The 27,527-nt window shown below is 49.8% G+C and overlaps 1 protein-coding gene across 1 annotated transcript in view; it reads right to left on the reverse strand.

Annotated features, from left to right (window-relative positions):
* Nucleotides 1-5,468: 5,468 nt before the first annotated feature.
* The window catches only part of tmem150b (transmembrane protein 150B), a 42,634-nt gene continuing 20,575 nt past the window's right edge, over nucleotides 5,469-27,527 (reverse strand). Inside the window, exons 2-7 of the mRNA XM_070862345.1 lie at nucleotides 23,453-23,527; nucleotides 15,095-15,154; nucleotides 14,062-14,129; nucleotides 12,952-13,079; nucleotides 9,131-9,308; nucleotides 5,469-6,741 (exon numbers count right to left, since the gene is read on the reverse strand). Coding sequence (XP_070718446.1) covers nucleotides 6,557-6,741; nucleotides 9,131-9,308; nucleotides 12,952-13,079; nucleotides 14,062-14,129; nucleotides 15,095-15,154; nucleotides 23,453-23,527 — 694 coding nt within the window. The 3' untranslated portion in view covers nucleotides 5,469-6,556. The remainder of the gene's footprint in view (nucleotides 6,742-9,130; nucleotides 9,309-12,951; nucleotides 13,080-14,061; nucleotides 14,130-15,094; nucleotides 15,155-23,452; nucleotides 23,528-27,527) is intronic.

Consider the following 27,527-nt stretch of genomic DNA (forward strand, 5'->3'; position numbering starts at 1 on the left):
TTCAAGTCCCACTCCAGAGGCTTGAGTGCAAAATCTAGGCCGACGCTCCCAGTGCAGTGCTGAGGGAGCGCCGCGCTGTCGGAGGTATCATCTGTCAGATGAGATATTAAACCGAGGCCCCGTCTGCTCTCTCAAGTGGACGCAAAAGGTCCCACGGCACTATTTCAAAGAAGAGCAGGGGAGTTATCTCCAGTGTCCTGGACAATATTTATCCCTCAATCAATGATTATCTGGTCATTATCACAGTGCTGTTTGTGGGAGCTTGCTGTGCACAAGTTGGCTGCCGCATTTCCCACATTACAACAGTGACTACACGCCAAAAGTGCTTCATTGGCTGTAAAGTGCTTTGAGACGTCCGGTGGTTATGAAAGGCGCTATATAAATGCAAGTCTTTCTTTCTTTTGATGCGGTGCCAAAGTGCCAGTGTTGCCTTGAAGTCTCCAGGAATTAAAGGTTAATCTCCAGGACACAGCGTGCAACAACTGCGAGGCTTTCTTTTTTAAATGGTGTGTTTTCATTTTCTTTCAACACTTTCATTTATTAGTTACAAAACGTATCATAGAATCATAGAATCATAGAAATTTACAGCACGGAAGGAGGCCATTTCGGCCCATCATGTCCGCGTCGGCCGACAAAGAGCTACCCAGCCTAATCCCACTTTCCAGCTCTCGGTCCGTAGCCCTGTAGGTTACGGCGCTTCAAGTGCACATCCAAGTACTTTTTAAATGTGGTGAGGGTTTCTGCCTCTACCACCCTTTCAGGCACTGAGTTCCAGACCCCCACCACCCTCTGGGTGAAGAAATTTCCCCTCAACTCCCCTCTAAACCTCCTACCAATAACTTTAAATCTATGCCTCCTGGTTGTTGACCCCTCTGCTAAGGGAAATAGGTCCGTCCTATCCACTCTAACTAGGTCCCTCGAAATTTTATACACCTCAATAAGGTCTCCCCTCGGCCTCCTCTGTTCCAAAGGGAACAAACCCAGCCTATCACAGCTTTGGGGCTTTGGGGGGGGGGCGGGGGCAGGGAAAGAACGGGCTGTTTGATTGACCGTTGACAGTCATCCAATTGGTTCGCCCAGAGTCTATTTGCTTTCTGATTGGCCGTGGGAAGGTGGGGCGTGTCCAAGGATGGACGAATGGCAGGAGTGTGGGTGGGGAGGAGAGAGGAGAGAGGAGAGAGGAGAGAGGTCCCATGACGTCACCTCCAGGAATGTATGTGGCCCTGCATTTTAGTTTTGTTGCTGCCTCTGTTTGGCGCCAGAAAGCATTTCCAGCATCCCGTCGGGACATTCGGTGCCGGGTTTTGTGGGGGAGGGGGTCGGGCGCGGGCGCGGGCGCGGGCGCGGACGAGTACCGCCCGGGAGAGTCGAGTCAGTGTGTAACGCCGCTGGTTGTGACATCGGCACGGAATTTGGTTCACGCCCGGCCTGTAGCGCCTGCAGCGCCCCCTGGTGGGACCGCCTGGGAAAGCGGGCGGTCCGAGCTATAGCGGCCGCAGTGAGGGAAGGAATGTCGACCTCAGGTAAGTGTGACTCTTTTTTACTTTGTTATTTTGGCCATTTATGTTGTTGTGGCGTCAGTAAGGTACTGGGAATGTTTTTTTTCTTGGCGGGACAGTTTTCAGATTTTTTTTCCCCCAGCGCTCCGAGGCCGGCTGTTTAGCTCGGGATTTTCCCATGCTCAGCCGGCCTAGCGCTCAGTGAGAGGTGTGTAACGCCTCCCTTTGCCCTCCGCCCCCATACTTGGGGGGGGGGGGTGGCCCAGCTGCTGAATTTTGTGTCACCATTTCCCGACGCAAAATTTACTGTCCCGCCTGGATTCATCATAGGTGGTCCCTCGTATCGAGGAGAACTTGCTTCCACGCCAAAAAGGGATGAGTTCACAGGTGTTTCAATGAAGGACAATATTCCAGGACCTGAAGGGTGGAAGATGCCTGTGCGTGGATTTTTTTAATGTGTGGTGGGCGTTGCACACCAGCCACCACACGGGCCGGACAGAAGTAGGTCTTGGTCCAGTGGCAAGGGTTAACCAAGACCTGCTCTGCCGCACGGACCCAGTGCGCGCACATATCGCAGTGTGGGCTGGGCCCGTGCTGCCCCCTGGGCCCTCGCCTCTTCTGGCCCCGAACCAGGTACACAATTATCAGTGTGCGGCTTCCACACAGCTCGAAGCCTCTCGCCTCAACACAGCAAACCAGCCACATCCGCACCTTGAACTACAGCAAAAGCAAGCTCACCTTCTGCTGGAGAGATTCCACAAACCACTGGCCTCCCAGGAAGTTACAGGCCATGTCCACGTCTCCATTATACACCAGGATCTGGCAGTGCCCGCCTGGATTAATGCCGCAACAGCGACGCAACCAAATTTCCAGCCCCTGGTGTCTGATGCCGATGGCGGCCTGCGATGCATTAAACAGCGGGCGAGACACGAGTGAACTATGCTGGGACGGGTCAAACCTTTACGCGTAATATCGAGCCCCACCCGGTGGACTATTGCTCCACCTAGCGGATTACCGTGGTACTGCAACTGCTCATTTAATACAATAACGGGTTGTGACCTGTCACATGACAAGTTCCTGTCGCGCAACCTTGTGTGTGTGTTTGTGATGTTGTGTGGAATATATCACAATTGGCGAATGAGGATCGGGTAATCGGATTCACTGGCTGAAATTTTTGTTGGCAGATGATCATATAGAAACTTGGATTCAAAGATTATCTGATGGAGAGAAGCAATTTCCTCTGATCAGCTGGTTCCGGGGTCAGGAAGAACGCCTCAGTTCCGATACCCTAAATGCCCTTGCCAAAGAAAAATCTCTCAATCTCATCATCATAATATGCGCTGAGTCCACGGCCAGATCAGCCATGATCTTATTGAATGGCGGAGCAGGCTCGAGGGGCTAGATGGCCTACTCCTGTTCCTAATTCTTATGTTCTTATGTTCTTATAATAGGCAGTCCCTCGGAACCGAGGAAGACTTGCTTCCACTCTTTAAAAATGAATCCTCAGGTGGTTGAACAGTCCAATATGGGAATTACAGTCTCTGTCACAGGTGGGACAGACAGTGGTTGAGGGAAAGGGTGGGTGGGACTGGTTTGCCGCACGCTCCTTCCGCTGCCTGCACTTGATTTCTGCATGCTCTCGGCGACGAGACTCGAGGTGCTCAGCGCCCTCCCGGATGCACTTCCTCCACTTAGGGCAGTCTGGTCTTTGGCCAGAGACTCCCAGGTGTCAGTGGGGATGTTGCATTTTATCAGGGAGGCTTTGAGGGCCAAACAACAGAGAGATTTGCAGAGGTTTTTTGCTTTGCAGCAGCGCTAAAAATCCGCAGTAAATTACCAGCACACTGGGCTGAACTGAAGAGTCCAGATGGCCGCGCCTATGGGAGTAATAGGGCGCTTGGGTGAGTTCCATCGCAACCGAGAGACTTTCGGAGCGCATGTGAAGCGGCTAGAAAGGGCTTTCACCACGAATAGTATCGTCAAAGCCCCCGATGATGAAAACCGTAGGCGTTAGACAGAAAACGGGCTTTTTTTCTGACTGAAGCAGACCCCGAGGTGCATGAAACCCTGAAAGATGTGCTTGTTCCTGTCACACTGGTGGGTGCTCACGGGCTACCCAGGTCACATCGGAGCAGGAGTAGCCCAGTCAGCCCCTCGAGCCTGCTCCGCCATTCAGTTAGATCATGGCCGATCTGCACCTTAACTCCATTTACCCGCCTCAGTTCCGTAACCCTGAATACCCTTGCCAAAGAAAAATCTTTCAATCTCAGTCATCCAATTTTCAATTGACTCCCAGCCTCAACAACTTTTTGGGGGAGAGAGTTCCAGATTTTCAATGCCCTCTGTGCGGTGAAGTGCTTCCTGACATCATCCTGAACCGGCCGACCAGAGCAAATTGTTTCTCTCCATCAGATAATCTTTGAATACAAGTTGCTGTTGATTTGCGGATATCTCAAGTTACCGATTCGGAGAGATTTAGGATTTATTCAGCAAGATGGCGATGCTAAGAACGACCCTTTCCAAACCTCCGAGTCCACGAGATACAAGCAGCGCAGACAGGCATGAGTCGCCAGGGCTTTGAGGGCTGGCGTGCCGGGACCCAGGAACCACAGGGGGTCTTCCCTGGGCAACAAACCAAGCAGCCCCTCAGCACCTCTTCATTGGCTGGATTCAAATGCAGACAGGTGAGAGAGAGAGAGTGTGAGAGTGTGAGAGAGTGAGAGAGAGAGAGTGTGAGAGAGAGAGAGAGTGTGAGAGAGAGAGAGAGTGTGAGAGAGAGAGAGAGAGTGTGAGAGAGAGAGTGTGAGAGAGAGAGAGAGTGTGAGAGAGAGAGTGTGAGAGAGAGAGAGAGAGAGAGTGTGTGTGTGAGAGAGCGAGAGAGAGAGAGAGTGTGTGAGCATAAATCATGCAGCATCTTTTTATTACAAGCCATTGGACAATATATAAATTATACAAATACGATGATTGTATGTATCAAGTTATTTTCCAGTTACATTTTTTATAAAGTACTTACCTTGCAATGGTTTTAGAGTCTTGTGATTTTAACCCTACTCGCTCAGCAGAAACGTGGCTGTTAGTTAAAATCACCCCTGGGCTCTGACCTGTCCGAAAGCTGACACGATTCCAATACCTGCAAATTTAACCTGCGCTCCTGAGCAGGCAGCACGGACAGACGCCCAGAGCCAACAGAGTCCTTCTTTACATGTGCATGTCACGGCCCGATGACATCACTGAGACCCGACTGTAATTTTAACTCGGGCCCAAGCGGGGTATCTGCCTGGAGTTAAAATTGGGGCCACATCCCTTAGTTTGCATTATACGTTGAGATTTTGGTAAGTAAGGTACAATATGAGGTGCTCTGCGTGACCTCCTAGCAGTCCCGATAGCCCGGTTTTGCCGATGTTTCTGTGGGGTAATATCCAATATCTCAGGCAAGTGGCCGCTCTTCATATATGAGCCATAAAAAATGTTAAAATCGCATTACCAACAACCGTCATTTAACTTAATCGTCCCCGACATACCCGCTCATATTTCTAAATGTCATTGCATAAAAACATAAGAATTAAGAGCAGGAGTAGGCCCTACAGCCCCTCAAGCCTGCTCTGATATTTAATAAGATCATGACCTCAACTCCACTTTCCCGCCCGACCCCGGGTAAGAACTTGATGGAAGGAGTGATTGAGCTTTGACATTGAGAAGGAGCTGGGGTAACAGGCAGTTGACCCATGAACCCAGCTCAAGGACAGTGTTGACATGAAGCCAGCTGAACTTGCACCAAGCCCGGGTCCTAACTCTCACCAAGTGCCGCTCACCCATCACCCCCTGTGCTCGCTGACCTACATTGGCTCCCGGTTAAGCAACGCCTCGATTTCAAAATTCTCACCCTTGTTTTCCCATCTCTCAATGGCCCTCGCCCCCTCCCTATCTCTGTAATCTCCTCCAGCCCCACAACCCCCCGAGATGTCTGTGCTCTAATTCTGCCCTCTTAAGCATCCCCGATTATAACCATTCAATCATCCGTGGCCTTGTCTTCTGTTGCCTGGGCCCCAAGCTGTGGAACTCCCTGCCTAAACCTCTCCGCCTCTCTACCTTTCTTTCCTCCTTCAAGATGCTCCTTAAAACCGACCTCTTTGACCAAGCTTTTGGTCACCTGCACTAATTTCTCCTTGTGTCAAATTTTGTTTGATAATTGCTCCTGTGAAGCACCTTGGGACGTTTTGCTGCGTTAAAGGCACGACACGAATTGACGTTGCTGCCACGTTTCCCACATTACAACAGCAAATACACTTCAAAACGACTTCATTGGTTGTAAAGCGCTTTGGGACATCCTGAGATGATAAAAGTTGCTAAATAAATGCAAGTCAGTCTTTTGTTCTTCTGACTGTGTGTCTATTGATCTAGCACGCTCACACTATCGGGTACAGTGACCCCTCCCAGTTAGTTCAGCCTAATAACTTCACAAGCACTCGCTTGATTCACAGGAGCAGGAGGAGGCCATTCAGTCCCAGCGAACCTGTACCACTATTCAGTTAGATCTGGGGTAACGCCATTGAGAGATTACCAGATTCAGAGAACACAGGTTATTAGAGCGGGATAAAAACAAGCGGAAAGTGCAAATTATAACGCTGATTTTGTTTCCCTAATTCTGAGGTGCCCTCAAGTCACTGGGCTCGACCTATGCTTTGTATTCGCATTGACACTACAACAACTTGCATTTATATAGCGCCTTTAATGTAGTAAAACGTCCCAAGGTGCTTTACGGGAATGTAGTAAAATGTCCCAAGGCGCTTCACGGGAGTGTGGTTAACACGTCCCAATACGCTTCACGACAGTGTGGTAAAATGTCCTAAGGCACTTTTCGGGAGTGTGGTAAAATGTCCCAATACGCTTCACAACAGTGTGGTAAAACGTCCCACGGCGCTTCACGGCAGTGTGGTAAAACGTCCCAATACGCTTCACGACCCGCGGAGCAGCAAAAAGTGACGGATCAAATGCTGTGAGATGTTGCATTTCTCATATAAAAACAAACTCCGCGCTGCAGCCCGTTATTGTTTCTGCTATAACTCCAGTGTGGTGGTTGAATTTTGAACCGTGGCCTTTTCCCGCACCACGTGGAAGAAATGGCCGTCGAGGTGGCGAAAGTCCACGGCGAAGAGGGCGAAGAGGGCGAGGAGCACCATCCCGGCCACCCACTCGCAGATCGCCGCCGCCGTTCTCCGCTTCAAGGCGTGCAGCAGCACCACTGGGGCAAGCGTCAAGGAATCAGCATGGCCAGATGTTGGTTTTAATCTCCGGACAACTGTGTGCGGGATGGGGCACTTTCCTCTGGTCCCCTGACCCGTGTTAGGGTGAGTATTCCCCCAAGTGCTGCCTCCCCTCTAGTACCTCCTTCAGCTGGCTGGCCATGGAATCATAGAATCACAGAAATTTACAGCACGGAAGGAGGCCATTTCGGCCCAGCGTGTCCGCGCCGGCCGACCAAGAGCTACCCGGCCTAATCCCACCTTCCAGCTCTCGGTCCGTAGCCCTGTAGGTTACTGCGCTTCAGTTGCACATCCAGGTACTTTTTAAATGTGGTGAGGGTTTCTGCCTCTACCACCCTTTCAGGCAGTGAGTTCCAGACCCCCACCACCCTCTGGGTGAAGAAATTTCCCCTCAAATCCCCTCTAAACCTTCTACCAATTACTTTAAATCTATGCCCCTTGGTTGTTGACCTCTGTGCTAAGGGAAATAGGTCCTTCCTACCCAATCTATCTAGACCCCTCATAATTTTATGCACCTCAATAAGGTCTCCCCTCAGCCTCCTCTGTTCCAAAGAAAACAAACCCAGCCTATCCAATCTTTCCTCTTGGCTGAAACTCTCCAGGCAACATCTTCGTGAATCCCTTCTGTACCCTCTCTAGTGCGATCACATCTGTCCTGTAATGTGGTGACCAGAACTGCACGCAGTACTCAAGCTGCGGCCTAACTAGTGTTTCATACCATGTGGGAACCAAGATGGCGTCAGCAGTCTTGGTTGACTAAATGAGGTAGGGGTCGGGAGGGGGGGGGAGGTCATTGCATGACCCTTCACCCCTTAGTTGTCCAAACACCTGTACTTTCCAGCAGGGGTCAATACAGAACCATTGGCAGTCGGAACAATAGTTCAATCCACCCCCCCCCCTCCTCCTCCTCCCCCTGCTTCTCTTTCCCCTATCTAGCCCCTATCAGAAACCAGCTTCAGCAAGATCCCCAAGTGACTGAGAGTGGCTAACAGTGCAAGGGTCAAATTTGTAATCTTCCTGTTCTGTACGGCTCAGAGTAACAAGATTGATCAGGGTTGTGGTTCTTTACTCCAGAACAGAGAAGGCTGAGGGAAGGGGGTGGACCTGATTGGGGTCTTTAAGGTTATGAAAGGGTTTCACAGGGCAGATGTTTCCACTTGTCGGGGAGACCCAAAATAGCGGCCGTAAATAAAAGATAGTCACTAAATAAATCCAATGGGGAATTCAGGAGCAACATTATTACCCAGAGAGAGGTGGGAATGTGGAACTCACTACCACAGGGAGTGGTTGAGGCGAATAGTGTCGATGCATTTAAAGAGGAAACTAGACAAACACACGAGGGAGAAGGTTGAGACGATGAGTGTTGGGGCGAGGAAGGCGAGAAGCATAAACACCAGCACAGACCAGTTGGGCCTGTTCCTGGGCTGTAAATGCTGTGTGACACATTGTGGGGGAGAAATTCGGTGGGATAGCGCTCCCCCGCGAGGAGCGCCGCTCAGCAACGTCAGTGTGCAGTTACCGGAGTATCGCCGGGAGCGTACAACCCCGGTATCGACACGGAAGCAAACTTGGGTTTGCTCGCCCCCCCCCCCCCCCCCCCCTGCCAGTGACCCCGCCAGAGAAAGCCTGGCGAGCAGAGCTGTCTCAGGGCGCTACAGGAACGCAGGACTGCATCAGGTAAGTGAGATTGATGGTTTTTGGAAAAAAAATTTTTTCGCGATTTAACTTTATTTAGGTTGGGTAATGTACAGGAATGTTTCTTGTTAATTTTTTTTTGCAGGAAGGCCTCTCTTAGGGTGTGACGAAGTTGGCACTTTAGCACGGGATTTTCAGTTACGCCCCAAGGGAAGTGTGGAATGTTTTCCCCCAGTGCTCCGCTCTCGGGGCGCTGAAACTGAATGTCACTGGGCCTGGCGCTAAAAAGCTTCCGCCGCTAAATTTAGCGCCTGGACGATATTAGCGTCTTAGGGGCACTCCGACTGATTTCTAGCCCCCAGGGTGTCTGCCCGTTCAGTCCTCAATGGAATTTCCATTGGAGCTTTGAGATAATGGGCTGAGAGGACAAAGAGTCACTACTGCTGCCCCAACTGAACGCAGTGAACTCAAGGCCAGGAACAGAGCCTGGGACCTTGTGATCCAACGTCACAACACCTGGTGCATTTAACCACAGCTACTGGGGGAGCTTTTTGTTCCAATTGGATCACATCCGCCTGAGAAGAAATGTCTGTCTGACCCACTCCTCGTACCATGAGGCCGTCATTACCCCTCCTACCCCGGGGTTCGATTCGGAGCACACATAACTCAGTGGCGTCCTCTTCCTGCTCATTGATAAAGGGGTCGAACGATTGCCTCACGGCTAAAGGATACGCAGGACGAGGCAGACCGTGCAGACAAGGCAGCAGATGATCCGTGCCGGGCCGATTAACCTCCCTCCATGCCTCGGTTTGACCTTGTAGGTCAGTCCCACCTGAAGCCAGAAGTAGAGAGTCCCAATAAAGAACGAGAGAAAGGCTCCCACCAGGTGTACGTGAATCTGGTTGACCGTCTGTGGAGAAAGTAAATGTAGGTTAGTTCTTCTGGTGGAGTTGGTGCGTTTTATTTTCCTAGCTCCCACTGCAATGAGTTGAATTACTTTAAGTAACGTTACGTGACCAGCCAATCGATAACAATATCCATTAATGAGTAACTAGAAGCATCCAGAACTTAATTATTGTTTTTATTCATTCGTGGGATGTGGACATCACTGGCAAGGCCATCATTTATTGCCCATCCCTAATTGCCCACGAGAAAGTGGCGCGCTGCCTTCTGGAGGTTCTTGTGCATGAAACGTGCAAAAAGTTAACGTACAGGTACAGCAAGTAATCAGGAAGGCAAATCGAATGTTGACCTTTATTGCAAGGAGGATGGAGTATAAAAGTAGAGAAGTCCTGCTCCAACTGTACAGGGTATTGGTAAGACCACACCTGGAGTACTACATACAATTTTGGTCTTCTTATTTAAGGAGGGTATATTTGCATTGGAGGTAGTTCAGAGAAGGTTCACTGAGTTGATTCCTGAGATGAGGGGGTTGACTTATGAAAGGTTGGGCAGGTTGGGCCTCTACTCATTGGAGTTTAGAAGAATGAGAAGCGATCTTGTTGAAACATATAAGATACTGAGGGGGCTTGACAGGGTAGATGCAGAGAGGATGTTTCCCCTCGTGGGGGAATCTAGAACTAGGGACATAGTTTCAGAATAAGGGGTCGCCCATTTAAGATGGAGATGAGGAGGAATTTCTTCTCTGAGGGTCCTGAATCCGTGGAAGTCTCTGCCCCAGAGAGATGTGGAGGCAGGGTCATTGAATATATTTAAGGTGGAGAACGACAGATTTTTGAATGATAAGAGAGTCAAGGGTTATGGGGAACGAGCGGGGAAGTGGAGTTGAGGCCAAGATCAGATCAGCCATGATATTGAATGACGAAGAAGGCTCGAGGGGCCAAATGGCCGACTCCTGCTCCTATTTCTTATGTTCTTATGTTCAAATAAATGGCTTGCAAGGCCATTTGAGAAAGAGGAGTTGCAGTAGGCCATTTGACCCCTCGAGCCTGCTCCGCCATTCAATAATATCATGGCTGATCTTCTACCTCAACACCACCTTCCCGCACTATCCCCGCATCGTTTAATTTCCTTCGTTCCCAAAAATTTCAGTTAAGAGTCGTCCACATTGCTGTGGGTCTGGAGTCACCTATAAGCCAGACCGGGTAAGGGCGGCAGATTTCCTTCCCTAAAGAACATGAGTGAAGCAGATGGGCTTTTACGATAATCCGGTAGTTTCATGGTGACCACTGATACTAGCTTTTTTTCCAGATTTATTGTACTGAATTTAAATTCCCCAGCTGCCGTGGTGGGAATTTAACTTTTGTCTCCGTGATGGAAAGCACGAAACAGGACAAGAGATAAAGGTCCACGGAAAGGAGGAAGTGATAGAAAGAATGAGGTTAGGAAATATAAATTAAAGGGTACAATCCTGAAGGGAGTGCACGAACAGAGAGACCTGGGGGTATGTGTGCATAAATCGCAGAAGGTGGCGGGGCAGGTTGAGAATGCGGTTTAAAAAAGCTCACGGGATCCTGGGTTCTAATAATAGAGGAGCGTGGAAATTATGATAAACCATTATAAATCACTGGCTCGGCCCCAACTGGAGCATTGCGTCCAATTTTGCGCACCGCACTTTAGGAAGGATGTGAAGGCCTTAGAGAAGGTGCAGAAAAGATTTACGAGAATGGTTCCAGGGATGAGGGACTTCAGTTACGTGGATAGACTGGAGAAGCTGGGGTTGTTCTCCTTGGAGCAGAGAAGGTTGAGAGGAGATTTGATCGAGGTGTTCAAAATCATGAGGGGGTCTGGACAGAGAAGAGAGAGAGGAACTGTTCCCATTGGTTGTAGGGTGGAGAACCAGAGGAGACAGATTTAAGGTGATTGGCAGAAGAACCAAAGGCAACACGAGGAAAAACTTTTTTACGCAGCGAGTGGTTAGGATCTGGAATGCACTGCCTGAGAGGGTGATGGAGGCCGACTCAATCGTGGCTTTCAAAAGGGAGTTGGATAAGTACCTGAAGGAAAAGAATTATCAGGGCTACGGGGAAAGGACGTGGGAGTGGGACTGGCTGAGAGTCGGCATGGGCTCGACAGACCAAATGACCTTCCGTGCTGTAACCATTCTATAATTCTATGGCCTTTACGAGTGGCACAGCAGTGGAAGGAGAACGTCTTGTAGGAATTAAGAGGCATGTGCAGATAGGGGATATGGTGGCTCAGAGCCGCTTTGGTCAAGTCAAAAAGATGATGAAAAAGAGTAAGGGGAGGAGAGAAATTGGAAAGGGGAAAAGGGAAGATGGGGGTTAGGAGCGTTTTCCTCTCATCGAGTTTGCAATGACGTTTTTTGGTACTTTCTTGAAGTACATGTTGTGTGAAAGAACAGGACTTGCATTGCTAATATTTCCGGGTATTTTGCCGACATGAAGGCAGTAATGGATCCACAATTTGCTCTGGTTCGTCATGAATGATGCTCCATATATCATGAGTGAGGGACAGGCTTGATGGGCCAGCCGGTCTTCTCCTGCCCGTTGTAATGTATGCATCTGCGAGTATGCTCACAGGTGTGTGGAGCTGTTGAGTTGGGAGTGGCTTAGCCAGTCACGTGATGTTCTCCAGACTCAATAAAACCCCAGCCAGTTGGGTTTGGGGGATCCATGACGAGGCAGGTGGTTGTGAGCCTGGTGGATGAACGGGCAATGTGTAGTGTGATTGTTAATAAACCAACTAGTTCTTAACAGCGACGTGTTGCGATGAATTCATACAGGAAGAACCCATGAAGCAAATACACTACAGCCGTCAATTTTGTACGTGGTCACGATTCGCGCTCAATTACAAGGGAACGGCAGCTGACATTGGTGGAACCGCAATCCAGCAAGAGGCCACACATCACGTTCAGCCAAAGCTATACCCCTTACCGCCATCTGCCTCCCCACCTCTGATGCTGGGCTGGAGACCAATATAGTGGCCTGGAAATTCCCCAACCTTGCGCCTGTTTTTTTTTTTCGGCGATATTTTGCCGTTTTTGGCGCAAAACGGTGATCCGGTCGTTTCGGCCATGTCTTGCGCCGGCGGTTTAGAAATACCGCTGAAAAGCGGACCGCCGTGCGTGGCAAGACTGGAAATACCGCTATCGCCGTGGTTTGGACGTTTGCCGCACCCGTGTTCTGGGCGGAAAGAAAACACCCGAGGAAAACCTGCGTTGTCGCCCCAGAAACGCCGATACATAGGAAGACCTGCGAAAAAGGTAAGTTAAAGTTTTTAAATGTTTTAATTTTTTTTGCAGCGATTACTTAGTTAAGGGTCTTGTCAATGTTTTCTGATTTTTATTTTCTTATTTTTTTGTTTTTTGCTATTTTTTTTTTTGTGGTTTCCTCCCTCCCAGGGCCTGTGTCTTTTAGCGGTAATCGGCCGCGGACTAAAGTTGCCGAGGACTGCGGACTCCGCTGTGAATCCTCGTGCAACGCCGGTTTTTAACCGCTGGGCGCATTTTTTCACGAAACTTGGGCCTTTTTTTTAAATGCCGGCATGATTAGCGGTATTTTTGGCGACAAATGATGAAAAAATACCACTGTGGCCAGAAGATGAATTTCTAGCCCAGACGAGTGAGTTACCTGGAAATTTCCCACCAAAGAGCCACCCACGGCAGTCAAGCAACCAGCCACCAGGCTGACGATGTTCAGGGTGGACTGGTATCCGTAGTCTATCACTTGCTGGTACCTGATGACACAAACCCAAGTCACTGCAAAAAATGGAAAAGACCAGCTTAAAAAATACAAGCATCCTTTTATTGAATCGCAAGACTATTCGCCAACTGACTCCCGTCTAGATCGGGAGAGAAAATCCCCAGCACCTAAAACAGATTATCTAGTCATTCCTGGTGAAACAGTGATTTACTCACACTTGGATAAGAACATAAGAATTAGGAGCAGGAGTAGGCCATGGGGCCCCACGAGCCTGCTCTGCCATTCAATACGATCATGGCTGGTCTGATCTGGGCCTCAACTCTGCTTCCCCGCCCGCTCCCCATAACCCGCGATTCCCTTATCGTTCAAAAATCTGTCTATCCCTCAACCAACATCACTAAAAAAAACAGATGATTGGGTCATTATCACATTGCTGTTTGTGGGAGCTTGCTGTGTGAAAATTGACTGCCGTGTTTCCCACATTACAACAGCGACTACACTCCAAAAAGTACTTAAAAAAAAAAAAAAAAAAAATTGTTCCTGGGATGTGGGTGTCGCCGGCAAGACCGACATTTATTGCCCATCCCTAATTGCCCCTTGAGAAGGTGGTGGTGAGCCGCCGCCTTGAACCGCTGCAGTCCGTGTGGTGAAGGTGCTGTTAGGGAGGGAGTTCCAGGATTTTGACCCGGCGACGATGAAGGAACGGCCGATATATTTCCAAGTCAGGATGATGTGTGACTCGGAGGGGAACGTGGAGGTGGTGGTGTTCTCAGGCGCCTGCTGCCTTTGTCCTCTAGGGGGTAGAGGTCGCGGGTTTGGGAGGTGCTGCCGAAGAAGCCTTGGCGAGTTGCTGCAGTGCATCTTGTAGATGGTGCACACTGCAGCCAGGGGGCGCCGGTGGTGGAGGGAGGTTACTCACCGAACCTTGGGGCAGTAACTTGTCTTCATTGGGTGCAATCCAAATAATTCTCCCCCCTGCCCCTCCAACCCCCCAACCATTCTCAACCCAACTGGAGATCATAGCGGAGACCGACTCACCCAGGAAAGCCCCGATGTTCATGATTTGGCCGAAAATGCAGCTCTGGGGCGGTTCTGCCCCACAGATGCTGAGGAAAGAATCGAAAATCAAAGTTGAAGCTTTCATCACTCAGCCAGCGACCTACATCGCGTAGAATGACACCACATATACGGCACAAAAGCAGACCATTCAACCCAATTTAGTCCGCGCCAATGTATATGCTCCACACGAGCCTCCTCCCACCCCACTTCATCTCACCCCATCACCCCTATCCCTTTCTCCCTCGTGTGTTTATCCAGCCTCCCCTTAAATGCATTGATACTATTCATCTCAACCCCTCCCTGTTGTTCCACATTCTGAGTAAAGAAGTTCCTCCTCAATTCTTTATTGGATTTATCAGTCACTGTGCGAGGAAACCATCATCATCGTGGGCAGACCCTCAAAATTGAGGAAGACTTGCTTCCACTCTAAAAGTGAGTTCTCAGGCGGCTGAACAGTCCAATACGGGAATTACAGTCTCTGTCACAGGTGGGACAGACAGTGGTTGAGGGTAAGGGTGGGTGGGACTGGTTTGCCGCACGCTCTTTCCGCTGCCTGCGCTTGGTTTCTGCATGCTCTCGGCGACGAGACTCGAGGTGCTCAGCGCCCTCCCGGATGCACTTCCTCCACTTAGGGCGGTCTTTGTCCGGGGACTCCCAGGTGTCTGTGGGGGATGTTGCACTTTATCAGGGAGGCTTTGAGGGTGCCTTTGAAACGCTTCCTCTGCCCACCTTGGGCTCGCTTGCCATGTAGGAGTTCCGAGTAGAGCACTTGCTTTGGGAGTCTTGTGTCGGGGCATGCGGACAATGTGGCCCGCCCAGCGGAGCTGGTCGAGTGTGGTCAGTGCTTCGATGTTGGCCTGAGCGAGAACACTGACGTTGATGCGTCTATCGAATCAATGCAACAGACACTTTGTGCAGGGAATCGATGTGACAGTGATGTTGAGATCTACAGACTGAAACACCTTGCATTGCGAGGCTATTAAGTGAGGACTGTACAACGTTCCTAAATCACCTGATGTAGGGGAACTCTATTGTGATGTTCACAGCTCCATTTACCAGCGCCATTCCGTACCTGAAGGACATGTACAAACAAAATAAGGGTGGTGTGAAAAGGGGTGGCTAATATTGGCATATAACCACATAAAACAATACAATAAATGAACCAGGCAAGATAGCGTTAAACTATAAACTGGGATTTGGTCGAAATGCTGACTACGAAGGAGATACGGAGCTTCACGATGACACAATTGGGATAATGTTTTGGCAGTAATTGCAAAGAGACAGTAGAAGTCCAAAGGTTGCAGGCAAACCTTGACAATAATTAAACTACCGTGAGAAAGTGCTTGGGCAGACCTGAATGAGTAGAAAAGCAGGCCTTCCAAACAGGAGGAAGAAACCCATTCTGCTTTAAAAGAAAGACTTGCATTTATATAGCGCCTTTCACAACCTCAGGATGTCCCAAAGCACTTTACAGCCATTGAAGTACTTTTGGAGTGTAGTCACTGTTGTAATGTGGGAAATGCGGCAGCCAATTTGTGCACAGCAAGCTCCCACAAACAGCAATGTGATAAGACCAGATCATCTGATGTTGATTGAGGGATAAATATTGGGCCCGGGCACTGGGGATAACTTCCCCTGCTCTTCTAAATGGTGGGATCGTTCAGCTTCTTTTTAGTAGTGTCGATTTGGTTAGAAGTTGGGCTTTGTTACTGTTGTTGGTGTCGGAGCTAGTATTTGAAGTCTTAATAGAATAGAGTGTAACTATGGTGATCAGCTGGGGATTAAAGCAATTGCTGAGGAGAATGTGAGGATATGAAATAGGGCCTTTAATAGCAGAAAAGTGTTCAGGATACCTAAGGTACGGGATAGGTGTAATCTGACAGTAGCCCAGGTTCTCAGAAAATAAGAAATAAAGCTCCGATTTTAACTCCAGGAGGATTCCCCTCTCAGGCCTGAGTTAAAATTACAGTTGGGTCTCAATGATGTCATCGGGCCGCGACACGCCTATGTAAAGGAGGCCCCTGTTGGCTCTAGGTGCCTGTCCTTGCTGCCTGCTCAGGCGAGCAGGATAAAATCGCAGATGTCATGATCATGGAGACTTTCAGACAGGCAAGAGCCGAGGGCCAGACTTTACATAGAAACATAGAAAATAGGTGCAGGAGTAGGCCATTTGGCCCTTCGAGCCTGCACCACCATTCAATAAGATCATGGCTGATCATTCACCTCAGTACCCCTTTCCTGCTTTCTCTCCATACCCCTTGGTCCCTTTAGCCATAAGGGCCACATCCAAATCCCTCTTGAATATATCCAATGATAGCAACAACTCTCTGCGGTAGGGAATTCCACAGGTTCACCACTCTCTGAGTGAAGAAGTTTCTCCTCGTCTCAGTCCTAAATGGCTTACCCCTTATCCTTAGACTGTGTCCCCTGGTTCTGGACTTCCCCAACATCGGAAACATTCTTCCTGCATCTAACCTGTCCCGTCCCGTCAGAATTTTATATGTTTCTATTAGATCCCCTCTCATCCTTCTAAACTCCAATGAATACTGCCCACCCGCCTAGTTTCTGCTGTGCGAGTAGAGTTACAATCACTGCCTGACACAAGAGAGGAGTTCTCACAAGTGAGAGGATAGAACATTGTTGAGGACTTCAAACTGAGATGGAATCAGCATCATTTTAGGAAAAGTGAACACTTTTGGCTAAAAATTAGGTTTTTGGTAAAAGCGTTTTTTTTTTTGGCAAAAATTACCGCTTTCGCTCCGCTGCCGCCACGAGGCCTAAAATGCAGGCTTCAATTTGCGTGGCGGTAAAAATCGGAATCGCACGAGGGGTCGTGGTGCGATTCCGCGAATTCTCTGCAACTTTACTCCGAGGCCGGTTCCGCTGCGAGAGAGGCTGTGGGACGGAGGAAAACAACCCAAACAATTGCAAAAAACAAAAAATTAAAAAGTCACAAAATATTCACAAGACACTTAACTAGCAAATGGTTGCAAAAAAAATTTTAAAATAGTAACTTTAACTTACCTTTTTTGCCGGTCTTCGCACTTACCGCTGCTCCAAGGGCTGCAATGCAGCTTTTTCCCTGGCGGTTTTTTTCATCCTAAACACAGGTCCGCTGTGAGTCAAATTTTTGGCCAAAGCGATATTTCGAGCCTTAATATCGCTTTGGAGAAACCAAATGCAGATTGGGTGACCGCTTGGCTGAACACCTCCGTTCAGTCCGTAAGCGTGACCCTGAGCTTCCGGTCGCCTGTCACTTTAATTCCCCGCTCCACTCCCACTCCGACTCTTTGTCTCCAATGGCAGCTGGTCATTATCCCGCCATTCACACCCTATCTACACTAACCTTTTTATAACTTCTGCCATTACCATCTGAAGTTGGCCCATCATCCCTTTTGACTCTCTAATCTCTCCTGCCTTCCACCCCTATCACAGACCTTCCCTTTTGTTCTTTCTTCCCCTCCCCCTTTCAGTACTCCTTCAGAATCTGTTCGTCTCGAACACTCTCCAGTTCTGACGAAGGGTCATCGACCTGAAACATTAACTCTGCTTCCTCTCCACAGTTGCTGCCTGACCCGTTGAGTATTTCCAGTATTTTCTGTTTTTATTTCAGGTTCCAGCATCTGCAGTATTTTGCTTTTGAACTTGTATTTATTTCGCACCTTAAAAGTTAGTGAAACGTCCCAAGGTGCTTCACAGGTGAATTATAAGACAGAAATTTGACACTGAGCTGCATTAGGAGAAATTAGGGCAGATGACCAAAAGTTTGGTCAAAGAGGTAGGTTTTGAGGAGCGTATTAAAGGAGGAAAGAGAGGTAGAGAGGCAGAGAGGTTTAGGGAGGGAGTTCCAGAGCTTGGGGCCCAGGCAACAGAAGGCACGGCCACCGATGGTGGAGCGATTATAATCAGGGATGCTCAGAAGGGCAGAATTAGAGGAGCGCAGAAATCTCTGGGGGTTGTGGGGCTGGAGGAGATTACAGAGATAGGGAGGGGCGAGGCTCTGGAGGGATTTGAAAATAAGGATGAGAATTTTGAAATTGAGGCGTTGCTTAACCAGGAGCCAATGTAGGTCAGCGAGCACAGGGGGTGATGGGTGAGCGGGACTCGGTGCAAGTTAGGGCACGGGCTGTTGACAATCTTTGATAATTCGGAGGTAGGCAAGTGTTAAATGGTATCTCAAGCTTTGATGAATTTCTGTTGGCAGTGACTTTGATCCTTTCGGTTAGTTTGAGCCCAATTTAAATCGGGTGACACAGAATCTGGCATTTCATATAAAACCCTAAACAAGATAAATTCCAACATATATAATGCAATTTATCAGATCTATTCATTTCAAAGTCCTTCGCGCAATGAGTCATGTTTAAAGTGCAGTGACCTGTGGAAGCAAATGTTAGAGCCAAGGATGAGAAAGTTCATTCAACCCATTTCAACCTGGATGAGCGCAGCTCCAACAACACTCAAGAAACTCGACACCATCCAGGACAAAGCAGCCGCTTGATCGACACGCTACCCACCACCTTCAACATTCACTCCCTCCACCACCGGCGCCCCCTGGCTGCAGTGTGCACCGTCTACAAGATGCACTGCAGCAACTCGCCAAGGCTTCTTCGGCAGCACCTCCCAAACCCACGACCTTTACCCCCTAGAAGGACAAGGGCAACAGGCGCATGGGAACACCACCACCTCCACGTTCCCCTCCCAGTCACACACCATCCTGACTTGGAAATATATCGGCCGTTCCTTCATCGTCGCTGGGTCACAATCCTGGAACTCCCTCCCTAACAGCACTGTGGGAGCACCTTCACCACACGGACTGCAGCGGTTCAAGAAGGCGGCTCACCACCACCTTCTCAAGGGGCAATTAGAGATGGGCAATAAATGCCGGCCTTGCCAGCGACGCCCACATCCCAGGAACGCATAATTTTTTAAAACTAATTTTGCTGATATCTGGTTTAATATCTAATATCTGGTTTAAAATTATTTCTCACTTATTTAAATTTGTGCTCTCTGTCTTAATTTAAAGTCATATTCTAGCCATACCGTTTAATATTTTGCCTACTTCAACACTCCCACTCCGTAACCAACTATCAACTTCTAGCTAGACTGGTACAGCTAAAGCTTACCTCATAGCTCATACCCTCAACAACTTGCATTTATATAGCACCTTTAACATAGTAAAACGTCCAAGGTGCTTCACAGGAGCGACTATCAAACAAAATTTGATACCGAGCCTATTAAGGAGAAACTGAGGCAGGTGAAAAAGGTAGGTTTTAAGGAGGAGAGAGAGGTAGAGAGGCAGGGAGATTTAGGGAGGGAGTTCCAGAGCTTGGGGCCCAGATGGTTAAAGGCATGGCCAACGATGGTGGAGCGATTATAATCAGGAATGCTCAAGAGGCCAGAATTGGAGGAGCGCAGACATCTTGAGAGGGTTGTGGGGCTGGAGGAGATTACAGAGATAGAGAGGGGCAATGCCATGGAGGGATTGGAAAACAAGGATGAGAATTTTAAAATCGTGGCCTAATATTTGGGATTAGTCATGTTGTTCTTCTCTGAACCCTCACCAATGTTTGCAAACGGGTTTTGTGCCGGCGTGACTAGAATTGAAGACAATGCCCCAGATGTGGTCTGTGCAGTCTGCTGCCGGTAGGTTCTCCCAATCTCGCTGAGAAGCATATTTTAGGCTCGCTTTATTTTTTTGTCTTTTATCCCAGTTTCCTCCGCGGCTGTCCTGAAACGAGCTGAAGTGAGTTTCCACGGTTACCTCCCCGAGCGCCCGCTCTTCACGTGCAAGCCGGGGTAATGGAAGTTGGGAGGCTTAACCCCATCAATTCACAGCGGGGTAACGATAAGGGGCAGGACTGTGCCCACCTGCTCCCCTTGTGTTCTGAGGTGAATAATAATATCGCCACCGGTACCTGGCTGTGATTAGGGCGCAGCTTAAAGCCCGTCGGGCCGAGGACCCTTCAACCGTGTTGACCATCTGCTTTACCAAAAGAGATGCAGCAAGTCCTACCAGATGCTCCTCCTCTTTATGGCTCTGGCTCAGTGGGCAGCACTCTCGCCTCTGGGTCAGAAGGTCGTGGGTTCAAGTCCCACTCCCAGGAACTTGAGCACAAAAAATCCAGGCTGACGCGCCCAGTGCGGTGCTGAGGGAGCGCTGCACTGTCGGATGAGACATTAAACCGAGGCCCTGTCTGCTCTCTCGGTTGACCGTAAAAGATCCCACGGTGCTATTTTGAAGAAGAGCAGGTGCCCTGGACAATATTTTTCCTGCAATTAACATCTAAAACAGATTACCTGGTCAGAGATTATCAACAAATTATATGATTAGTCATGACCTTGTTGAACGGCGGAGCAGGCTCGAGGGGGCATATGGCCGACTCCTGCTCCTATTTCTTATGTACCTATTATCACATTGCTGTTTGTGGGAGCTTGCTGTGCGCACATTGGCTGCTGCGATTCCCACATTCCAAAAGAACTTCATTGGCTGTAAAGCACTTTGGGCCATCCAATGGTTGTGAAAGGCGCTATAGAAATTCAAGTCCGCCTTTCTAATTATCCTCAGCCTTCCAGTGATGATCAGTTACAGGGCACAGTCACTGTCCATCGTGCATGGTACAGATCGAGTATCAACTGGTTACTGATCAGCAGGGAGGCTACTGGCTGAAGGAAAGTGTCCCTGCTCAAGCCAAACTTGAGCGCCCTCCTCCTCCCACTGTCAACAGGAGAACATAAGAAACAGGAGCAGGACGAGGCCATTGGCCCCTCGAGCCTGCTCCGCCATTCAATAAGATCATGGCTGATCTGATCATGGACTCAGCTCCACTTCCCTGCCCGCTCCCCATAACCCTTGACTCCCTTGTGTGACTATCTCCACCTTGAATATATTCAATGACCCAGCCTCCACAGCTCTCCGAAGCGGAGAATTCCAAAGATTCATGACCCTCTGAGAGGAGAAATTCCTCCTCATCGCCATCTTACATGGGCGACCCCTTGTTCTGAAAATATGCCCCCCCCAGTTCTAGACTCCCCCGTGCGTCGTAGTATTGCCATAGAGTGTGGAAATATCTGCTGTTGATGGCCGTTCATCCTCTCAATCCCAGCTCATAAATATAAAGACCGGCAATAAATTCTTATTTATATTTAACTTTCCCTGTCACCTCTTTCTCTGAGCTTCTCAGAAAATGACTAACCTATTGCACCAATAAGTTTTGGCCTTGGATCAGCGGCAGCGCTCTTGCTCTGAGTCAGAAGGTAGTGCCAGTCTGAATTGAGCCATCGACTGACATTTCAATACAGTATTTATGGCCTCACCCCTTCCTATCACTGTCACCTCCAGCCCTGCAAAGCCCCATGAACTCTCTGTTCCTCTGGCTCTTGTACAGGTCCCCGCTCCCTTTAACCCAACCATTGGTGGCCGTGCCTTCAGCCGTTTCGGCCTGCATTTTTGGGATCCCCTCCCTACACCTCTCTGCCTCTTTCGCCCTCCTTTAAGACTCGGCGTAAAACACGTGTCTTTGACCAAGCTTTTAGTCACCCGTCCTAATGGCTCCATCTCTGCCTCGGTTACGTTTTTCTGAAGCACTTTGGGGTGTTTACTTGCATTCAAGGTGCTATTTAAATGTAAATGCAAACTTGTATTTATATAGCGCCTTTAATGTAGTGAAACGTCTCAAGGCGCTTCACAGGAGTGTATGGGACAAAAAATAAATTGACACCAAGCCACATAAGAAGAAATTAGGGCCGGTGACCAAAAACTTGGTCAAAGAGGTCAGTTTTAAGGAGCATCTTGAAGGAGGAACAAGAGGTAGAGAAGCGGAGAGGTTTAGGGAGGGAGTTCCAGAGCTTGGGGCCCAGGCAACAGAAGGCACAGCCACCGATGGTTGAGCGATTATAATCAGGGATGCTCAAGAGGGCAGAATTAGAGGAGCGGGGTGGCGGGGGAGTGGGGATGGAGGAGATTACAGAGATAGGGAGGGGCGAGGCCACGGAGAGATTTGAAAACAAGGGTGAGAATCTTGAAATCGAGATGTTACTTAACCGGGAGCCAATGTAGGTCAGCGAGTACAGAGGGTGATGGGTGAACGGATGCGAGTTAGGACACGGGGCAGCCGAGTTTTGGATCACCTCAAGTTTACGTCAGGTAGGAGGGTGATGGAAAGGGATTGGTCCATTGGAATTTTGTAGCATTTATTGCTCATCCCTAGTTGCGTGGAATTAAGAGTTATTAAGAGGGACTTCAGTTAAGTTGATAGACCAGAGAAGCTGGGATTGTTCTCCTTGGAGCAGAGAAGGTTGAGAGGAGATTTGATCGAGGTGTGTTCAAAATCATGAGGGGTCTGGACAGAGTAGATGGAGAGGAACTGTTCCCATTGGTGGAAGGGTCGAGAACCAGAGGACACAGATAGCGGGTGATTGGCAAAAGAACCCAAAGGTGATGTAAGAAAAACCTTTTTTACAGAGTGGTGAAGATCTGGAATGCATTGACAGAAAGGGTGGCAGACTCAATTTTATCTTTCAAAGGAGAGTTGGATTAGTATCTGCAGGGCTTCGGGGAAAGGGCGGTGGAGGGGGACTAGGGAGAGTCAGCACGGGCTGAATAGCCGCCTTCCGTGCTGTAACCGGTCTATGATTCTAACCCCATAATGTGGGACTGGAGACACGTGTAGGCCAGACTAGGGTCGGGGTAACAGGTTCCCGGAACAACATTCCTTCAGCACTGCACTGGAGTGTCAGCTGTGTCTCAGTGGGCAGCACACTCGCCTGAGTCAGAAGGTTGTGGGTTCAAGTCCCACTCCAGAGACTTGAGCACGTAAATCTAGGCCGACACTCCCAGTGCAGTGCTGAGGGAGCGCCGCACTGTCGGAGGTGCCGTCTTTCGGATGAGACGTTAAACCGAGGCCCCGTCTGCCTGCTCCGGTAAACGTAAAAGATCCCACGGCACTATTTCGAAGAAGAGCAGGGGGAGTTAATCCCGGTGTCCTGGGGCCAATATTTATCCTTCAATCAACATGACAAAAACAGATTATTTGGGTCGTTATCACATTGGTGTTTGTGGGAGCTTGCTGTGCGCAAATTGGCTGCCGCGTTTCCCACATTACGACAGTGACTACATTTCAAACAGTACTTCATTGGCTGTAAAGCACTTTAGGACGTCCAGTGGTTGTGAAAGGCGCTATATAAAAGTCTCTCTTTTGTTTAGTGACCTTGTTGGGTTGTCACGTTACCTCCACGAGGTCACGGTAACTTTGCCGGTACAAAGCAGAGTGAAGGGGAAGGGGAGTGGTGCAAGTGGGACTTCATGTTGTGACCGCTAATCGAGGCTGGAGTTGAGAGCGATGTTTCCGACGTGCGCTCTACGCGTACTTACACGCCCCAGAATCCTCCTGCCGCAGTGACTGCCAGCAGGATCGGTAGTAGTGCCCACGCCCGCATTCTGCCCGGTCTGGAACAGAACGCAAAAAACACAGTGGTTACCCCCAATCACAACATTGTCATCCACCCTGATACTGTCGAATCGCCCTCGAAACAGCCATCTGCATTGTGAAAGATGCCGAGACACATCAAGCCGTCAGAGGCTGGACGAAGGTAGCTGTGATGTATCTGCGCCCGTGAGCATGCTCACAGGTTTGTAGAGCTGTTGCTCCTGTGCGGAGGGGAGCGGGTAGGTCCGCGGGCCTCCTCGCCGGACTGCTCCTGGGCACGGCCAAGGGGGCCATCAGCCGGTCCAGGCAGCGGGCGGTCGAGGGGGTCGTTCATCCCGACTGCCTGCCTCTTCTTCCGCGGTTACATCCGAGCCAGGGTGTCCCTGGAGATGGAGCACGCAGTGTCCACCGATACGCTCGCGGCCTTCCGCGAGAGTTAGGCGCCGGAGGGACTGGAGTGCATCATCACCCCCGGGAACAGAATTTTAATTTGATTGGCAAAGTTCCCAGTTAATTTCTAAATTTATGGGTTCTAGTGCCCTTACCAAAAGGGGCACTTGATTTAGAGTTGAGTTTAAAATAGTTGTAGAGCTGGTGCATTGTGAGTGGCTTAGCCAGTTACGTGATGTTCACAAAACTCATTAAAACCCCAGCCAGTTGTGTCTCGGTCATCCACGATGAGGTATAGTGTGAGCCTAGTGGATGAACTGGTAATGTATAGTGAGATTATTAAACCTTTGTTAAAATTCTTAATAGTGATTTGTTACAATGAATTCCGAAGCAAAGAACCCACGAGGCAAATACATATCGTAGCCACTATCCACTTGTAGATGAGCTTGTGACTGGCATTGCATAAGTCCATTTCTCCCATTGTCTATTGCGGCCCATGGAGACTGTGGGATTAAGAAGCCCCCTTGAATTCCCCATTCCCCACCCCACCCAATCCCCACCCTCCACCTCCTTCCCAGAAGGTGAGTGGGGCAGCTCTGTGGGTGCTGGCTGCTGCTCAGCATCTTGCTCAAGTGGCCGCTCTCCACAGGATAGCGTCAGACTGCTCGACTACGCGAGGCTTCGCACTCGAGCACCAATCAGGCCCGGAATCAAACGAGTGCGCTTTCCAGCGAAAATCAAACAAACAACCCGTCTGTGCCCCCACTCGCTGTGCCCCCAGCCACTTTACCCCTACCTACTGTGCCCTCAGCCACTGTGCCTCTCTGAAACACGACATACCCACCCACCCCTATACCGTCACATCGCCCTCGAGCAAGGCCAGCATTTACTGCCCATCCCTAGTTGCCCTTGAGATGGAGATTTAGCCACGAGGAGCCTCAATGCTACAGTTATGCTTTGAGGAAAGATTGGGTAGACTGGGGTTGTTTTCCGTGGAACAGAGGAGGCTGAGCGAAGACCTGATTGAGGTGTATAAAATTATGAGGGGCCTAGTTAGAGTGGATAGGAAGGACCTATTTCCCTTAGCAGAGGGGTCAACAACCAGGGGACATAAATTTAAAGTAATTGGTAGGGGGTTTAGAGGGGATTTGAGGGGAAAGTTCTTCACCCAGAGGGTGGTGGGGGTCTGGAACTCACTGCCTGAAAGGGTGGTAGAGGCAGAAACCCTCACCACATTTAAAAAGGATGCGCACTTGAAGTGCCGTAACCTACAGGACTACGGACCAAGAGCTGGAAAGTGGGATTAGGCTGGATAGCTCTTTGTCGGCCGGCACGGACACGATGGGCCGAAATGGCTTCCTGCCGCGCTGTAAATTTCTACGATTCTATGTTGGAAAGCGCACATGTTTGATTCAGGGTGGGATTGGGCTCGAGTGTGCTGCTCAAACGTCCCATGGAGTGCTTCAAAGATTGACGAAGATGATTACGAGTCCTGTTGAATCCGCTTCAGCAATTGTGCAGTTTTAGCCATGGCAGGCGGAGTATAATGTCGGAAAGTGTGAGGTCATGCACTTTGGCAGAAAAAAAATCAAAGAGCATGTTATTATTTAAATGGAGAAAGATTGCAAAGTGCCGCAGTACAGCGGGACCTTGGGGTTCTTGTGCATGAAACACAAAAGGATAGTATGCAGGTACAGCAAGTGATCAGGAAGGCCAATGGTATCTTAGCCTTTATTGCAAAGGGGATGGAGTATAAAAGCAGGGAAGTCGTGCTACAGCTATATAAGGCATTGGTGAGGCCACACCTGGAATACTGCGTGCAGTTTTGGTTTCCATATTTACGAAAGGATATACTTGCTGTGGAGGCAGTTCAGAGAAGGTTCACTCGGTTGATTCCGGGGATGAGGGGGTTGACTTATGAGGAAAGGTTGAGTAGGTTGGGCCTCTATTCATTGGAATTCAGAAGAATGAGAGGTGATCTTATCGAAACGTATAATATTATGCGGTGGCTTGACAAGGTGGATGCAGAGAGGATGTTTCCACTGATGGGGGAGACTAGAACTAGAGGGCATGATCTTAGAATAAAGGGCCGCCCATTTAAAACTGAGATGAGGAGAAATTTCTTCTCTCAGAGGGTTGTAAATCTGTGGAATTTACTGCCTCAGAGAGCTGTGGAAGCTGGGACATTGAATAAATTTAAGATAGAAATAGACAGTTTCTTGAACAATAAGAAGATAAGGGGTTATGGGGAGCGAGCGGGGAAGTGGAGCTGAGTCCATGATCAGATCAGCCATGATCTTATTGAATGGCGGAGCAGGCTCGAGGGGCCCTATGGTATACTCCTGCTCCTATTTCTTATGTTCTTATGTAAAAGTCTGTTCCTGACAGAATTCTAAATGGTTACATTCATAATCGTATAATGTTTGTTGGTTTCCCTTCGCGCAGATCTGGGGGGAAACTGGATACGGGGGGGCGGTGACACTCGCGAGACTTTGCGCTGGGTGCAGAATTCTCGCCTCTCGCGGGAAATTGGGGTTAGCATCCCCGAAGGGAAGTGGAGCGCTAACTCGAGCGCTGCTCCACTTCCTTCCTGGGGCGGGAGCGGGGCGCGCGCGCTTCAGCAGCGCCACGCACCGGGCCGCGTCCGAGGGGCTCGTCCCTGAATTAAAGGGGAGGAGCCCAAGCTGCAAACTCTGCCACAAACAAAGGGTCCGACCGGGACCACCAGGGAGCGGGGGTTGCCGCGCCAACAGCTCCAACACTCGAGCAGAGCGCCGGGGCTGACTGATGGCGGCACGGATCCCGCGTCCAAAGCGCCAACGGTGGAGGGGGGGGGGGAGCAGAAGAAAATCAGAGGTTTTCTTTTAACCGCGGCAGCACTGCCCCTTTAATGTTTGGCCCCGCTTCCCCCTGAAGCTGTCTCCGACATCGCCCGGCGCTGCTTCAGGGCCGCGATACCCGATTTCGGGTCCAGGGCACTCACGGGGCACTGCGCACGGTGATGATGTCAGCCTCGCTGGGCGCAGTAGAATGGGGCGCTGTGGGTTACCGCTGCCGCTAAACTCCCGCCGAATTTAGCGGGAGTCGTTCGCGGCGCCACACCCGCTCGCAATGTCGTTTGCGCCCTGCGGGGGGGGGGGGGCGGGTGGGGGGGCGGTCGCTAACAGGAGGTGCACATAGCCTGAATTTCTAGGCCATAATCAAAGAGTGGCACAGGGGTAGGGCCACAGTGAGGTTTTCTTTAATTTATTCATTCACGGGATGTGGGCGTCACTGGCAAGGCCGGCATTTACTGCCCATCCCTCGTGCCCCTCGAGAGAGAGAGAGAGAGAGAGAGAGAGAGAGAGAGAGAGAGAGAGAGAGAGAGAGAGAGAGAGAGAGAGAGAGAGAGAGAGAGAGAGAGAGAGAGAAGGTGGTATTGAGCCAGGCACCCCGTGGTCTCAACGCTGGAAAGCGCACACTTTTGATTCCGCGCCTGATTGGTGCTCGAGTGCGAAGCCACACGTGGTCGAACAGTCGGACGCTGTCCTGTGGAGAGCGGCCACTTGAGCAAGATGCTGAACAGCAGGTAGCACCCACAGAGCTGCCCCACTGCACAGAATCACCTTCTGGAAAGGAGGAGGAGGGTGG

Source organism: Pristiophorus japonicus, chromosome 19, assembly GCF_044704955.1.
Source record: "Pristiophorus japonicus isolate sPriJap1 chromosome 19, sPriJap1.hap1, whole genome shotgun sequence".
NCBI classification, from domain to species: domain Eukaryota; kingdom Metazoa; phylum Chordata; class Chondrichthyes; family Pristiophoridae; genus Pristiophorus; species Pristiophorus japonicus.